The sequence below is a fragment of the Octopus bimaculoides genome, chromosome 2 (genome assembly GCF_001194135.2).
Source record: "Octopus bimaculoides isolate UCB-OBI-ISO-001 chromosome 2, ASM119413v2, whole genome shotgun sequence".
Classification (NCBI taxonomy): Eukaryota; Metazoa; Mollusca; class Cephalopoda; order Octopoda; family Octopodidae; genus Octopus; species Octopus bimaculoides.
In genome coordinates, this window is record NC_068982.1 from 104,471,275 (window position 1) to 104,488,758 (window position 17,484).

The 17,484-nt window shown below is 33.5% G+C and overlaps 1 protein-coding gene across 7 annotated transcripts in view; it reads left to right on the forward strand.

Moving 5' to 3' along the window:
- LOC106878324 (calcium-activated potassium channel slowpoke) overlaps positions 1–17,484 on the forward strand; it is a 333,443-nt gene that overhangs the window by 236,671 nt on the left and 79,288 nt on the right. For all 7 annotated transcript variants that reach the window (XM_052978540.1, XM_052978541.1, XM_052978542.1 and 4 more), the window contains one exon: positions 4,662–4,752. In XM_052978540.1, coding sequence (XP_052834500.1) covers positions 4,662–4,752 — 91 coding nt within the window. The remainder of the gene's footprint in view (positions 1–4,661; positions 4,753–17,484) is intronic.

Sequence of the window (17,484 nt, forward strand, 5' to 3'; positions counted from 1 at the left end):
ATTATTCAGGTCACTGCTTGGAATCAAACTCGGAATCTTGGCATATGGCGTAGTGGTGAAGAGCACAGGCTACAAACCCCAAGATTCCGAGTTCGATTCCAAGCAGTGACCTGAATAATAATAATAATAATAATAATAACAACAACAACAACAACGTTGAAAAATACCTTAGGAATGAGAACCCAGGTTCGAAATTTCCCCAAGACACCTGGTGAAGGCTGGAGGGTATATCAGCCGAAACGTTGCATTAACAACAAACAAGATGAGGACAAATATCCATCAAATGTAAATAATGTAAATAATTGGGGTTGATATAATCAACTAGTCTCCTCCAACCAAATTTCAGGCCTTGTGCCTATCGTAGAAAGGATTGTTATCATTATTATTATTATTATTATTATTATTATTATTATTATTATTATTATTATTATTATATTCTTAGGTTACTGAACTGCAAAATTAGTAAAACAAAGTACAAACTGTCTTGTGGTATTTAGTTACGTCTCTTTGCATTATGAAGTCAACTCCTGGAGAGGTTGACCTTGCTTTTCTTCCTTCATAGGTTGGTAAAATAAAAAAACCAGTCATGTATTGAGGTGGATTTCATAGACTTATATCCCTTCAAAATTTGACCATGTACCTATTTCAAAAACCATTGTTATGCTGTGACTCTACATGAACACACCTTAATTATCAACTAAATTCCAAGTCTACTTGACTAAGTTTCATGTCTCTATAAGAAATGTTTTCTTTATACTTTTCTTTTTTTCTTCTTGTAAATTCTTTTTGTAAACAGACAAAATTTAAAATAAGTTTACATATTTTCTTAATGTAACAGTAACTGCTTGTGTATTTCTAATATTAAATCAATTCTTTTTAAATTATTGGATTTTATATTTTAAATTTGTTGTTTTTTATTTTAATTATTTCATGTGAATTCTTGAATGTAATCAATCTGCAATTTTACTTGATAGTATCATTGAAATAATCAATATTTTCTTATAACTGTTTCTTTTTTCATTGATAATTCTTGAAATTTTTTTAAAGGTAGCATTAACTTCCCATATCAAAATAAAGGCTTTTGTTGTTACCAATGATTTGCTAGGAGATCAAACTTCTAGTCAAATTTCCATCCAATTTGTAGCTATTCATTTCACCTATGTTACTAATCATCATCATCATTTAACGTCCGTTGTCCATGCTGGCATGGGTTAGATGGTTTGACCGGGCTGACATGCTGGAAGGCTGCACCGGATTCCAGTCTGATTTGGCATAGTTTTCTACAGCTGGATGCCCTTCCACCAACCATTCCAAGAGCGTAATGGGTGCTTTTACGTTCCACCATGCACACACATTTGCATGCACATGCATGTGTATGCACACACATGTTAATGTATTTGTATTCATGTATGAGTATTGACTTATCCTGTCTACAATAGGAAAAGAAACCTTCAGATAGTTCAATACCAACCAATGGTTTATAACTTCATCTTTATCTATAACTCCTATGATGATATTGCACTGATACTGCACTTATTGCTCTGTTTTGTTTTTGATCATTTTCACAAAGTATGCTGACACCAGGGTGCTTTTACATGCACCCTGCAAGGGTACCAACTTGCATGATACCGGTATCTGCCACAACTGCGATTTTGCTTGGCTTGATTTTGCACAACATAATGCCAAAGGTCTCAGCCATTGCTTCCTTGAGGCCCAACACTCAAAAGGAACTCAGCCACTTTGCCTCTGTGAAGCCCAATGATCAAAAGGTGTTCTTTACATGCCACCAGTACGGATGCACTTAGCTTGATGGTCCTCTCATCACCAAAGGTCTCGGTCACTAGTCATTGTCTCTGTGAGGCTCAAAGTTCAAAGATCATGCTTCACCACTTCATCTCATGTTTTCCTGGGTCTACCTCTACCACAGGTTCCCTCCACAGTTAAAGATTGGCACTTCTTTACACAGCTGTCCTCATCCATATGTATCACATGACCATACCAGTGCGGTTGTCTCTCTTGCACACCACATCTGATGCCTCTTATGCCTAACTTTTCTCTTAAGTTGCTTACACTCTGTCGAACATGCACACTGACATTGCACAGTCAGCAAAGCATGCTGGCTTCATTTCTTTCAAGGCTACACATGGCCTCGGCTGTCACAGCCCATGTTTCACTGCCATGCAGCACAGCTGTTCACATACAGGTATCAAACAATCTGCCTTTCACTCTGAGAGAGAGGCCCTTTGTTACCATCAGGGGTAGGAGCTCTCTGAACTTTGCCCATCCTAATCTCACAACTACGCTCTTGGAGCATCCGCCTCCACTACTAACTTGGTCACCTAGATAATGGAAGCTATCTGCTACATCTAGCTCCACCCCCCACCCCCCTTGCAGTTGATGGAATCTATTTTCTGCCCATTTTCTATGGGTAGAAAATAGACTCCATCAACTGCCAGGGGAGCAAGCTGAAGCTAAAGCACAAACATATCACAACAATTAATTCTGCCCAAATTCTAAGATCAAAAAGGTTAAGTTTTGCATTAATAAAAATTCCAAATTATAATTATTTGTTATTATAAGTAAAAGTCAAGCAGTTATCAATAAATTCAACTTATGACACTTGCATGAAATTAATAAATTATTTATGCATTGATTGTTATCATTCAGTCCCAGATCAACCCTGATCATACAGACTTGTGGTCAAAAGCATTGAAGCCATAATCACCCCACACACTTTCTTTTCTTTTCTCAGAATAATAGTAATCTCTAAGACTACATTATCCAATGAGTCCTTTATTTAAAATGGTAGGGTATGATTTTAGATAGATGGTTATTTCTGGTTGGCTGACTGATCAAGTAGAGGTTCCTTCGTTGGTTCTTTGTGAATCATTGATTTTTGTGGTTGGACAAATGAAATTTTTGTCTTGTTGAATGTTATTTATAAACAATAGATATTCTGTTACTTTTTCTAAAAAGTGGTTGAATAAAACGGAAATATATCGAATGTTATTCAGATAAGATTAATATCTAAAATCTTCTTAGTTAATCTGGTTTATAGATTTTTCAACTATTGCTCAAAAAGAAACTGATATGATGATGACAACGATGATGATGATGATGATGACTATGACGATGGTGATCTGTTAGAAAGGACTGTCTATATTCAATGTTTAGTTTATGTATTTACCCAATCAACTGTCTGGATTTCATTTCTAGTCTTAACTTTACAACGTTACAAATAATTTTTTTTTTTTTGACATGAGAGGGAATAATAATATTTGATTACAAATAAAATAACTTCTTAATTTTATTTAAGGATCATAAGCATTAGCTCAATATCTAACATGTCTTTTTAATTCCTATGGATATTTTAAAATTGTTTTATGATAGCCTCAAGTTATTTGATCAGAGGTATCTCCAACTCATGTCAGTCAATCAGTTAGTCAAGGATATTGTCTTATGTCTGTTGCTTAGAAATATCACCATCTTGTCAGTCAGGAGTATTGCTACTTCATGTCAGTTGGTCAAAAGTATTGCAATCAGACAACAGTCAGTCAGTGATATCTCCATCTTATATCAGCTGGTCAGACATTGCTATCTCACATCAGTCATTCAAGGATATCTTCAGCTCATATTGGATGAGGTACACATAATGTACACCAACCTGAAAACTCTGTTCCCCCTTTCCTAATATAATTCTTCATTATTATTGCCTATGATCATAACTATGGATCCAGTCAGATGTGATGTCTGATATTGTGACTACTTTCCTGGAGATTAATTGAAAAGGACTTCATAATCAAAGTGTTTCACAATAACATCACTATCATAGCTCATGATGGGCATAAAATTTTGTAGATAATGTTGTTACTTCTTTAACATCTAGCTTTTAATTGTGAACTTTGTGATGTAGTGGAAATTTTCATTACATCACATCTACAACACATTTTACTATTCTCAAAAGGAAGTTTTACCTTTGAGAATATAATGAATATCTTAAGTACCCATTTGTTTTCCCTTATAATGTGTGGTCACTAGAGGTTCAATGCCCAAGTAACCAATCATTTATATTATGGTGAAGTTTATTATTACAACCACAGTATATTATATACAATGGTCTCAATAAGATTTATTCTAAATATAATATCTTCTAAATGCAGGCATGGCTATGTGGTTAAGAAGTTTACTTCCACACTAAATTGCTTCAGTTTCAGTTCTACAATTTAAGCAAGTGTCTTCTACTAATACTACATGAAAACTGTATGTAAGTCTGTTATTTGTGTGTGGCTCTGTGAATATTGACATTCCACAGCTTGTCACTGACTGAGCAAAGCTGTGACATACTTGCATTCCTTATTAACATTATCACTGGTTGTTCTGTACTTTTAAAGACCAGTGGAATGAAGAAAACTCCTTTACCTGAAAAAAAATGGTTGATGATAAGACAACCTTAAGATTCTGCTTCGAATAAGTCCCCTGGCCAATCCATGTCAGCATGGCAATGCAGACATTAAACAAGCAAATGAATAACCATCATTAACCCTAATTTCTTTTAATTTATATTATTGCCTTTGAAAAAAAGACAGGACATACACTGTAAATTTGAGACTTCTATCTCTGTTAAGAATTGATATCTACATAACATATCTTTGCCATTTCAGTTCTATCATCAGTGACAAACATGCCAAACAAGAAAGATAAAGCTGCCGCTAGTCCAGGATCACAAATGAAGAAAATTTCAAACATATCAAAGTAAGAGTGCATACCATTTTCTGTTCATTTTTAATATCCTTTCTTCATAAATACATGTACTTGAAATAAACTGCTCTAAAGAAATAATATCAAAGACTGACTGAAATCATTATAACTCTGTTTAATATTCAACCTAATATTATAACTAAAATTAAATCTGTTTCTAATTTGTCAATATAAATTTCTTTCCAAATTTCCTTCACCGGAATTAATTTGTTACTTAATGAAAAAAAATCAATTAAAAAAAATTTTTAATTCTGCTATTTTTTACCTCAATGGTTGGATACTTTTTTCTATTGCATTTAATTGATTAATTTATTTATGTATTGAACTGCAAGATTTTTTCATTATAGCTAGAAGATATTTTCATTTATTTCCAACAAAAAAGAAAATCAGTAATTTTTTGAAAAAGCCCTATTCTGTATGTGTTTTTTATCACAAAACTTTTATCTAATTATATTCCTCTCATAGATATATGGTTAAATGTTTCATAATACTTATCAAACTCCAACTTCTTTTTATATTTCATGTCATTTATTTTTACAAGTATGTTAACTGTTCTAAATGTTTGTTTGTCTTTCTCCTACAAAATTACATCATCATATGGAGCAGATCAATGTTTCACGAACCCACAGGTTTAGATATTTTAAAGCTACAACTATATTTTAATGTATATTTATATATATATATGTATGCATGTATATATATATATATATATATATATATATATATACACACACACATATATTGAACTCATGACCTTCTGCGTGTAAAGCAGATGTGATAACCACATATGTATATGTATGTATGTATTGCTGCAGCTCTCAAGCTGAAACTTGTGAAAGAGTATATATATGTATGCTTGGGAGTGTGTGTGTATGTGTGTGTAAATATATATATATATATATATATATATATATATATACACATATATATTTTTTTAAATGTATGTATATACATGTATGCAGATATATATATGTATCTTGCACTTTATCTTCTAAAGAGAATGCAGCAACTCAGCAGCACAGAGCTATCAAAATCTATGCTAGCTGATACTTTACTTTGCTCTTATTTATAGCAAACAATATTGTCTCAGTATTGCACCTGCTTGCATATCATGCATTGTTATATCAACCAATCAAAACAGCTGTAATGATACTGACTGATTACTTCAAATAAATTGTATACAGAATTTTCTTATAAATGCATTTTTTATACCTATTATCGTTTGTCTGTCCTGTTATTTGTTTCTATGTGTGTATGTGTTGTTCCTTTTCTCTTTTTAATTTAGAATAAATTTTGACCAGCCACTTACTTGGTAGCAAGGTTGTGAAGGAAAACATCTTGTTTTGTTCATCGTCCTTTAAATCTTAAGAAGGTCTTGCAAATTTTTATAGTCCCAGATATCATGGTCATTTGTAGTGTGTGAATTAAGAATTTGTGTTCTCTCCCCCAAAATCCAAGTATAGCCATGCTTTGTTCCAGAAGGGTTGGTATGTATCTTGTTGTTCCAATAACAGTAGATATGAAGCTGAAAGTGTATCTTGTACACTGGGTTTGTCCACTTTCTCTTGTATTTTTCTAATTACATTGATGTTCTGAGAGCAGCTGATTTCCACAACAGAACATACCTTTTCCTTATGGTTTCACACAACAATTTCTGGTCGGTGGTGGCTGTTTTAATTTCTGAGTGCCACCAATATCCCTTTGACCCATTGGTCTCAATATAGTCAACTTTGTCTGTAGGTGTTTTCTTTTTTGTTACCCTGTTTCAGACTGTTCTGGCCACTGCATCTTCCATATCTGGAAGAAACTTCTCTCACAGTTGGCAATAATGTGGCTGATGTCTTCTGTCTTGGTCCTGCACAGCCTACATTTGTTGTCTGTCAATGTAGATACTTGGTGGGGATTTCTTGTTCTTGAATTACATGGAGGTAGCCTTCAAAATGGGACATCATAAACTCGTCAGTATTCCATGCCAAGCTTTTGACATGATCAGCCCCTTCCCTGGTTTTTCATGCCAAGTACCCATGTACTATCTTCCCCAGTGAACTGGTCCATTTTTTATTTTATTTTGTTCACATAAATAGATTTTACCAATATTCCTTCGGGAGAGACCTGTATCAGCTTTTATTTCATACTTCCCCTCAAGTTCATTAGCTATCCTATTTATGTTGTTGATTTCATGGTCACATACTTGGTCAAGATAGTTATTGGTCTCTTTCTCCTGCTGCAGATGTTGTTTCAGTATCACAATATGTGCTTCATATGACATCAATACAGGTTTGAGGCCACAGCTGCCATCCTTGTGTGGGAAGTATATCTTCTTTATGTATGCATACATGTATAAATATATATATATGGATGCATATGCATATGTGTATGGATACACTTTTACTACACTTTGATCTTAGCCAAAAGGTCAGTATATATATTGTATACATAGGCGTAGGAGTGGCTGTGTGGTAAGTAGCTTGCTTACCAACCACATGGTCCCGGGTTCAGTCCCACTGCGTGGCATCTTGGGCAAGTGTCTTCTACTATAGCCTCGGGCCGACCAAAGCCTTGTGAGTGTATTTGGTAGACGGAAACTGAAAGAAGCCTGTCGTATATATGTATATATATATATGTGTGTGTGTGTATGTGTTTGTATGTCTGTGTTTGTCCCCCAACATCGCTTGACAACCGATGCTGGTGTGTTCATGTCCCCGTAACTTAGCGGTTCGGCAAAAGAGACCGATAGAATAAGTACTAGGTTTCCAAAGAATAAGTCCTGGGGTCGATTTGCTCAACTAAAGGCGGTGCTCCAGCATGGCCACAGTCAAAAGACTGAAACAAGTAAAAGAGTAATACATATACATGTGTATGTATATGCATGTTCATGTATATCTGCATACATATGTGTGCATATATATATATATATAGGATCATTTGTAAAAAACATAAATCCAAAAGAAGCACACTCTAAGATGTAGAGAAGTATATATTAAAAATGGGGAAGGCTGGTTTACGTGATTGCTTTTGGTTTCCCATCCATAAAGGGTTTAGCTTTATGGCTTATCGTCAGATTCCAAAAACCTGTTGGCTCATGACCTCTTAAGATATATGGAGGTCATGGGCCAAAGGGTTTTTGGGTTCTGACGATACATCATAAAGCTAAACCCTTTATGGATGGGAAACCTAAAGTAATCCCATAAGCTGGCCTTCCCCACTTTTAATATATGTATATAATCACATTATTTCTTTAAGTGTGTTATATTTCTTGGTGTATTTAGACTCATACTTAAATATTCATCTGTGGAAAGCTTTCAGCTTCCAAATAACCAAAGAACTTCCATATCTAAAGAGCCGTGGTTAAATTTATTGAACATTGGTCTAAATATAATTTAAGGTGTGTGTGTCTTTGTGTGCGCACACATGTTAGTATTTGTATTCACGTATGAGCATTGACTTATCCTGTTTACTGTCTACAGTTGGAAAAAAACCTTCATATAGTTCAATAACCAACCAGTGATTTACAACTTCATCTTTATCTATATCTCCTATGATGATTTTGTACTGATACTGTGCTTATTACTCTGTTTTGTTTTTAATCATTTTAACAAAGTATGCTGACACCTGCCAAATGAATCTCATAATTTTTAAAGAAAAACATGTTTGTCTTTGCATATAGTTTTTAAATATATCATATAAAATCCACATACACACACATAAAATATGAGAGATGGAAAATGGAATTCACAAGACTCTTTATTCAGAATTACTATGATCGTTTCAACTCATCATGCATGGTACCTTACAGGTAACTTGCTGTAAAAACATTTGTCATGCATCATAAGTGCAAATGCATCTCTTCAGATACCTTGTATTTTTATTTGCCATTTCACTTATTTCTATAAGAATACATTTTCTTAAGTTCCTTATAGAAATAGATAGTATACTACACGTTCCAAAATGTATTGTTATAGAAATAAACAAGACAGCAAGTAAAAAAAATAATGTACTCTTTGAAAAGTCACCTGAAGAGATGCATCTGCACCTATGATGCATGACAATTGTTTATACAGCATCTCACCAGTAAGGTACTGGTGTGGGAGGGGTTGAAATGATCATAGTGTTTCTGAATAAAGAGTCTCATGAATTCCATTTTCTATCTCTTATATTTTATATAAACTCTACAGACACAAAGGAATTCCTGAAGTTAATCCAATGGCATATACCTCCATATTCTTGTTGACATCAGGTGGTCAAATATTGTGGATGGGCTTTAAACAGCATACTATAAGGTGTATACCTGAATATAAAATTATTAATATATATATATATATATATATATATATATATATAACTATGTATATGTACAGTTATGGTTTTATGAAACAGATCATTGAATTGTTTAATATATGAGGTGAGAGTTCCTAAGATCATTTATGAGAATTTTGAGTCACATTGAGTACTAAGTAGTTCCAAAATGTTTATAGGGATACTGTCTTGCTATCATGAAGAAACAGATGATGATGATGCACCAGTAACAGTGGTGCTGATGATGATGGGGAGGAGAAGGATAAAGAAATCATTTATTGTTCATCATAAAATATGGCCAAGAAATAGCGAATAGTTATTTAGCCAGACTGAAGTTGGACAAAATTTGGTAGAAGTTTTATTGCTTAGATAGCAATATGAAATCATTTCAGAAAAAGTTAAAATTCTTTAAAAATGTTCTTGTAATTTTGCTATTAATGTAATTACTTTCCGTATTGTAATTTTCAATCAAGATATGGAGGGAAGATTATGATTACTGCTGTTGTTGTTATCATTCTTGTTGTATAGCTCTAGATCAACCTTGATCAAGTAAATTTATAATTAAAATCTTCCATTTTCTTTAATATCTAGTATTGTATTATCTAGTATTGTATTATCAAGTAACCTCTCATTACAAGGATTGGCTGAAAAGTTTACAGGCTGACCAAGATTCTCTCATGGAATGTGACCAAATGAGGTTTATTTTTCAACATAGTCCCCCTTGAAGTTCACACACTTCTTCCAACAGTGTTGTAGTGCGTGGATCCCATTAGTGAAGAAGCTTTCATCTTGTTGGTTAAAAAGTCAACAACAGATATGATATCATCATCACTGTAATACTGGTTCCCATTCAAGCGTTTTTCCATGCTGGGGAACACATGATAGTCAGATGGGGCCAAATCAGGAGAATAGGGAGGATGGTCAACCAGTTCAAAGCCACAATCACACACAACAGCCATTGAAAGCAAGGATTTGTGTGCTGGAGCATTGTCCTGATTAAAAAAGACCCCTTTCGTCAGTTTTCCTGGATGTTTGGTCTTGGTAGCCTTTTGTAACTGCCTCAACAAGTTGGTATAGCACTTTCCATTGATGGTGTGGCCCTTTTGTAAATAGTCAATAAATACAAAGCCTTTTGCACCCCAAAATTATGAGGCCATTGCCTTCAGCAGGGAAGGTGCAGATGAAACGATCTTGGCCTTCTTTGGAGCAGATGGGGAGGGGTGTTTCCACTGCATGGGTTATCTCTTTGTCTTTGGCTCAAATTAATGAATCCAACACTCATCCTTGGTTAGGAAACCAGCTGGATCTGTCTGAAATAAAGTCAGACTTTCTCATGATGTGATCAGCTTGGTGTGCTTTTGATCAGGTGTCAGAAGAGGTGGCACCCACCAAGCAGAAATCTTTGTCATGCCAAGTTCATCATGCATAATATTTACAACTCTCTCATGGAATACAATAATAGCATTGGCTACTTGATTTATAGCCAGTCACCTGTCGTCCATCACCATGTGGTGAGCATAATCAATGTTTTCCTTGGTGGTGGCAGTTTTAAGACAGCCAGACCTTGGGTCATCTCCAAAACTTTCCCTTCCCTTCTTAAATTCAATTGCCCACTTTTGTGCTTTTGATAAAGCTGGAGCATCATCCCCATATAAAGTAACCATGTCAGCATGAATGTCCTTGAGGGCTAAACCCCTTTTTCTGCAAATACTTGATAACACCATAATGCCAAATTTTGTCCATTTTCAAGAGAAGTTGCTACTAGTTACTTTTGAAGTGTTCTTTGAAGAGTCAGATGTCAGTTTACCTAGAAAGAAACAATGCAGATATTAATAAAAAGAGTTTGAAATGCAAGTTTTCACAGCTCCAGCATTACTCCTTCATAGTGAGCCTATGAACTTTTCAGCCCACCCTCATAGCTTCTGTGTTGCTATCGTTTATCCATTACTTGTTTCATACTGGGGGCCTGCCTTGAAGAATTTGTAATCCAAGGAATCAACCCCAGCACTTAGTTTCTTTTAAGACTAGTACTTATTCTCTCGGTCTCTTTTCCTGAACCACTAAGTTATGTGGACACACACACCACACACACATGCATGCACACGCGTGTGTATACAAAAAGTTTCTTTTTGTCTCCATCTACCAAATCCACTCATAAGGCTTTGGTCAGCCTGAAGCTTTTGTAGAAGACACTTACCCAAGGTGCCATACAGTGGGACTGAACTTAAAACCATGTGGTTGTGAAGCAAACTTTATACTACACAGCTACAAATTATAGCAAAAAATAGAATAGCAAAGAAAAAATCGAATCAAGTAAGCAACTACATACAGAGGAAGTCTTACTTATTGAAGAATAATCTCTAAACAAGTATATATTTCAAAATAACATGTGTCCACCATTAGAAATATTTTAGTATTTAAACCAGCAAATTAAAGAACAGGATTAGGGATGAGCCAATGAAGAAGCTCTTATTCAGCCCTTAAGTCCTGCTAGAAATAGCAGACAAAACATTCTAAAATCATTTTTAAAATTGTAGAACACATTGATTGATCATGTTTTTGATCTACAATCTGTGTAAACTAGGCTGACCTTGGTCTACATGACAACATTAGGAATGAGTAAAGCTCAGAACATGATCATAATAGACCAGGTGAACATTCTTTCAAGTTATACCTTTCCATCTTAGAACAGAATCCTAGATAGTATAAGTTCAATCCAGTGTAAATTTTTTCCTTCTCTAATTTCTCTTGCTGAATGACCATCATCTGAAATGTTGAATTCTCTGGTTTCTTTCTTGTAGTGTAAAATTAATTATCATACACTCTTATTTGTTTTTGTTATTTTTGTTCCTGAAACCTTTTGGCTTGTTCTAGATACACACAATGATAAGGTAGTTAAGGCTGGAAAGACTTTGAGCATAATTCTGCTTGACCAGGGCTTACCTGGGACTAAATAACAACTTTGCTCTGAGGAATACAATTTTATTAACTTAGTTATTCAGTGGAATGTAAGGGTTACATTTATAGATAAGGTGGTTATGATATTACTCTCAGCAGTGAATGATAAATATAGCCACTGATCAATAGGAAATAATTTTCAGAAATATGTAGTGTGTGACTATTTTTGCTGTTATGAGACAGTGGCTTATAGCTAAGGTTTTTGGATTGCTAACATCATCATCTTTCCTAGCCATCATGTTGTGCTCTGAAGCAAAGTATAGAACTCTATTTGCCTCAGTTAACATAACAAAGTATTTAGCATTTAGCAGCATGAAAGGTATCCAATCGTAAAAACATTTTGCTGATAATAAATCCAACAAGGGGGTTTGTGTATACTCATAAGTTAATGAGACGTCTATGAGATTGATCAACCACTCATAATAACAGTTAAGTCTCTAAACATTGTAGGGTAGGATTTGAGAAATCACACCCTGCTCTCTTAAAAAAGACAAGATGTATTTGATAATGTTCCAGATACATTGTTTGAAAATAAGAACTTGAGATGGTTACTGCTGCTTTAACTTTGATCATTGTTTTGTTTAGTTATGGCTGGCTTGTAACTACTCAAACAAAAATATCCAACCTCACACATCATATTTATAGAAGAATAAGGAGTGGGAATGAATCAGTAATAGAACATTAACAATAATATTTCTTTGTATTTAAATTGTAAACTGTTTGAAAGCAAGCCAGAAATACTATATTTATCTGGGAAACATGACTAGTGCACAATATGAAAAAACAAAGACAATGTGTGTCCTAAAAGCATTGACAAGATAAACTCTGAACTTGTCAAGCCTATGCCAATATAAAAACAGAACTGACATAGATGGATGATGACACAGTGAATATTTCTTCTTTCATGTTTTAATTCTGTAGATCTGTTTAGATGTTGATGGCTATTTTATTTCTTCTTTTGTATTATTTGAACAATTTTCCAATCATACAAGCAATTACTTTTGTGGAATTGTCATCCTTGATAGAACAAATAAGTTTTATTCTTGTTTTATATCTATTTTTATATGGAAAAATAAAGCCTAGCAAATGAGAAAGATTTAGCAGCTTTCATCACAATTTGACAGATCTCGTAATTTCTTCCATGACCTCTGTCACTGACAATACTTTCAGCTTTTTGGACTTCTACTCTGCTATGTTCTGAAGGGAATCAGACAGAATGTTAACTGACCAAATTCTTAATGCAAATATTTCTTTTAGATTCAACTTTAGCTCATAAACTTTCAATATTACATAGAACAGATATATTTTTTTAACAACATAATCCATCTGTTAGTTTTAAATATATATACATATTTACATTCTATATGCATTTTTGAATCATCAAACTTTTTTTCCTTCTTCTTTGGAATTTTGTATCTATTTTTGTTTTTGTATGGCTATTGCTGTTTGTAATTGTAAATGATGTTAGCTTTATTATTTAAAATATTTTTATATCTTTCTTGTTTCCTGTATATTTCCGTGTTGTCTATTTAATATTAACAATATTTTACCTGTCTGAATATTGTTCTTTCTTCTTCTCATATGCATTTCTTTGCTAAAATATTTGTGTTGTTCTAGTATATATATATCAGTGCTGATCTCAGTTTGAAAGATTTTGTAGTAGAGCTAACCACCATTTCATTGTCAGCTACATAGACCTGCATTTAATGTCCACTTAATCATTCTGAGAGTGGCTCAAGATGAATGATAGAATTAGACTATAATCATACTATAATTTTTGCTCAATCAAGTGTGGTAAAATAGATCTCAGAATTTTTTCTCAGTGGTAGAAAAACTGTCTTACTAACTGGTTCCAAGCATCATTATAACAGAATATTGTTTCACAAGTAGAGTATTCTTAATCACAGAAAGCACTACAAAGTTTGATATGACTTGCATTTTTCCCTAGACCAATATTGATTGTAAAGCCTGTGGTCAAGAATAAAACAGTTTAGTTATTAATATTTCTTAAATATTGTGTAATTCTGCATTGTGTCAGCATGTTTTGTATCATATCAAAGTATTCCTGATAAATTAATCAATATAACTAACCTTTTCGCACTGATCCTGTCAGTCCTTCAATGTGTTTTGTAGATTATAAAGGAGATATAAACCATAAGTACAACTCTAAACAAATAGTAATCTATACAGCATTGACCCAAAGTACCCAAACATTGACCAGCTCTCAGCTGATAATAATGAAATGATAATTTCTTAATTATACAAGTATTATGAGAATAATATTGACAGATGAATAAGGCCATGCCACCCTCATCTTACCACAAATAAATTAATAATTCTGTACTACTTGAAAATCTTTAGTCAGATCTAGTCAGAATAGGTTTATAAATTTGTGATGATTTATTAAATTTTAGAGATGTCCTTATCTGGTAAGTGATTTCATTTGAGACCATTGGTAAGTGATTTAATCTGAGACCATAAATTAAAACTAAAGAAATTACAATATGGAAGGCATATATTAGTCATTCAAAAACACACAAAATCTGTTATTTTCATTTTAACATTTATTATTTGGTGTCAAAATTTTCATCACACTAACTGTGACCTGGTCACTGACACAATTCCACACTTCCAGTTTGCAGTGAGTGCAACGAAAATTTTGATACCAAATGATAAAATATTTTAGTGTAGTTAACAGTTTTTATGTGTTTTTGAATGATTATGTGTCTTCTATTCATTAAATGTTTGTAAGCAAACAACATATCCAGTACACCTAAACTGTACAGGTTTTGAGTTGTCTATAACCATTCTGCATGTTTTCACATACTGTCAGGGGGTTATGAAAGATGCAGAGAGGCAGTCAAATAAAATGACATTCTAATAGTGAGTGCAGTAGTTTTCATATACCAAGATGGTTGTATAGCATCCACATTGAGAATATTCAAGAAAAACACCAGACAGTAAAAGATGGTTTTAATTCAAATGTGTTCCACTCATTTGTTTCTGAAGATGGATATATCTTAGAGTTTGTAAGCACAAATGGAATCTATCATTATTAATCAACTATTAGATTTTAATTCAAATGTTGAATCCTTGAAGGAAATCTATTTTAAGAGAGTCCAGTTTCAGAGAGATATACATATATAATATTTTGTATAAAGGTAGATTAACTCAGTTGAATCAATGGCCATCCAATAATATGTACATTCACATGTTAAATATATGTATGTTTTGTAGCATGTTTCCGTTTCATTTACATGAAATGCAGAAGAAATAAATAACCTTCATCTCCACAGCTTCAAAGTTTGTGGCAGTATGCCAGTGGAGGCAACTGGTACAGGTGGCAACATACTATTGTGCTGGGCAAGAAGCCATGATGTAGGGCAAACATCTGGAATGATAATTTATGGCCTGGACATGCATCAAGTTAGGTGGTGCTGCAATATCTGGTGAACCCCTCAGCCAGTTTGGCAATCTCCTGCATTCTCATACAAGCTAAGCTGTCATGACTTTATTTTGCCTCTAGGCTTCTTGTGTGAGAGCAAGAGAGTGAGTCTGATGTGCATGCAGCTCTTTCTTGCTTTAAAGAAACCTTGCACTACTCAAACGTCTGCATCTAGTGAATAAAATTGTGTGGCACATACTTGACAGACCACCAACTAAATATCAAATAGTTTTGTTGTTGAGGTTGTACTGTTCCACACACTTTCCACATTAAAATACCACCACTTCCATAGTTTTAGGCACAAGAAAGGTATGGTGTAGGTGGGAGTAGTTGTGGTTTTCTGCTCCCCATCACACACACACACACAACTGCATCTCTTGTTAAAGTACCATACAGCTAGCCATGGTCTTCATTGATCATCAATGGCTGAAGCCATTTGGAGTCACAGATGGTAGACCTTTCATTGAAGCAGTGGAAGAATCACACTTTTGTGACAAATACTGCTACCTCCTTAACTTTTTAGCTTTAGATGTGTGAAAGGTGGAGTATATTTAGGAGTTGTTGTAGTTCTCTGGTCTCTTGCACGATGCATCCCAGCTGAGGTTCTGTGCAGCTGAAGTCATTTTCTTCAGTGATCACCAATAGACATATCTTAAAATATTAGATATTTTTGTTTCCTTCTTTATTTCTTTCTTCATTATTTTATTTATTAATTAAATTTTGGCAGTTACTTGATCATTGCCAAATCTTATGGATGAACCATTATATATATGTGTACATATATATCACACATACATACTTACATATATACATGTGTGTGTGTAAATTAAAAGTAAAAGATTTTAAAATACAAGCAATAACTTCCAAGTTGAAGTAAAAAAAAATTAATAGCCAAATAGATCAGGTTGACACAAGATACATCCAGTTTAAGGGTGTCAGGTTATGACTATATTAAGCAATAAAAAAATTTTAAACTACATTGATAATAAGTTCAAGGTTATTTGGGTTACAGCCCGATTGAGGTAGTTAAAGTAGACCATAAGGTTCCATAAGAGGAGTTATTGTCAAGGTTTAACAAAGATGATGAACTTCAAGTATAGATTTATAGTGTGAAACAAATATATATGTGATAAATAGATACCAACAACAATACACAAGAATAGTTACCAATATACAAACACTCTGCTGCAGATTTATCGACACCCATAACACACTTGCACAGAGAATACAACTGACTGTATACTTACAATTAGACACCTAATGTATACACAAATATACATTATATAACCCAGTATATAAAATATATAAATAAACAAGCAAATAATGCATACACACATGCATAACTGATATGATGATAGCAGGTGACTCAATTATACAAAACTTAATTGAAACAATGACAGTTATTCGATATCTCGCAAAACTACTCTGAATTACTCTATCCACTTACTCCACTTACTAAATTAAAAAATACTACAACAATACCGTGAGCTCATAATAATATGAGATACAATACATTATTTTGTTGATAATATGTTATCAGTATCAATAAGTAAAAATGCTGTAATATTAATGATATGCAAACTAAACAATGGTTAAAATAATACTCATAGTAGCAACAGATCATCATTCTAGCATTTGTTCAAATTAACATTGGACATGCTTGGAATAAAAGAGAATTTATACAGGTTAAAAAGTATGTATGTTCAGCTAATATATTTTAGGTGTAGATAAAATCACTTAGGTTATTTATACTAGTATTTATGTGACAGTCATTTGAATTGTAATATGAAAACATATTGTTTGTAGGTCCATTTATGGTACCATCACCCTTCACATGCCTGATTTAGTATAAATCACTTAGTTCATGATACTTGGAATTAGATTTAAAAAAGGAAGAGCAACAAGAAAGAGAAAAAAGGACATCAGGAATGACATGTTTTGACATATATTCTCATATGTATGTTATGTGTGTGTGTGTACATGCACTCGTGAGTGTATACATTATTTGTATATATTATATAATATAT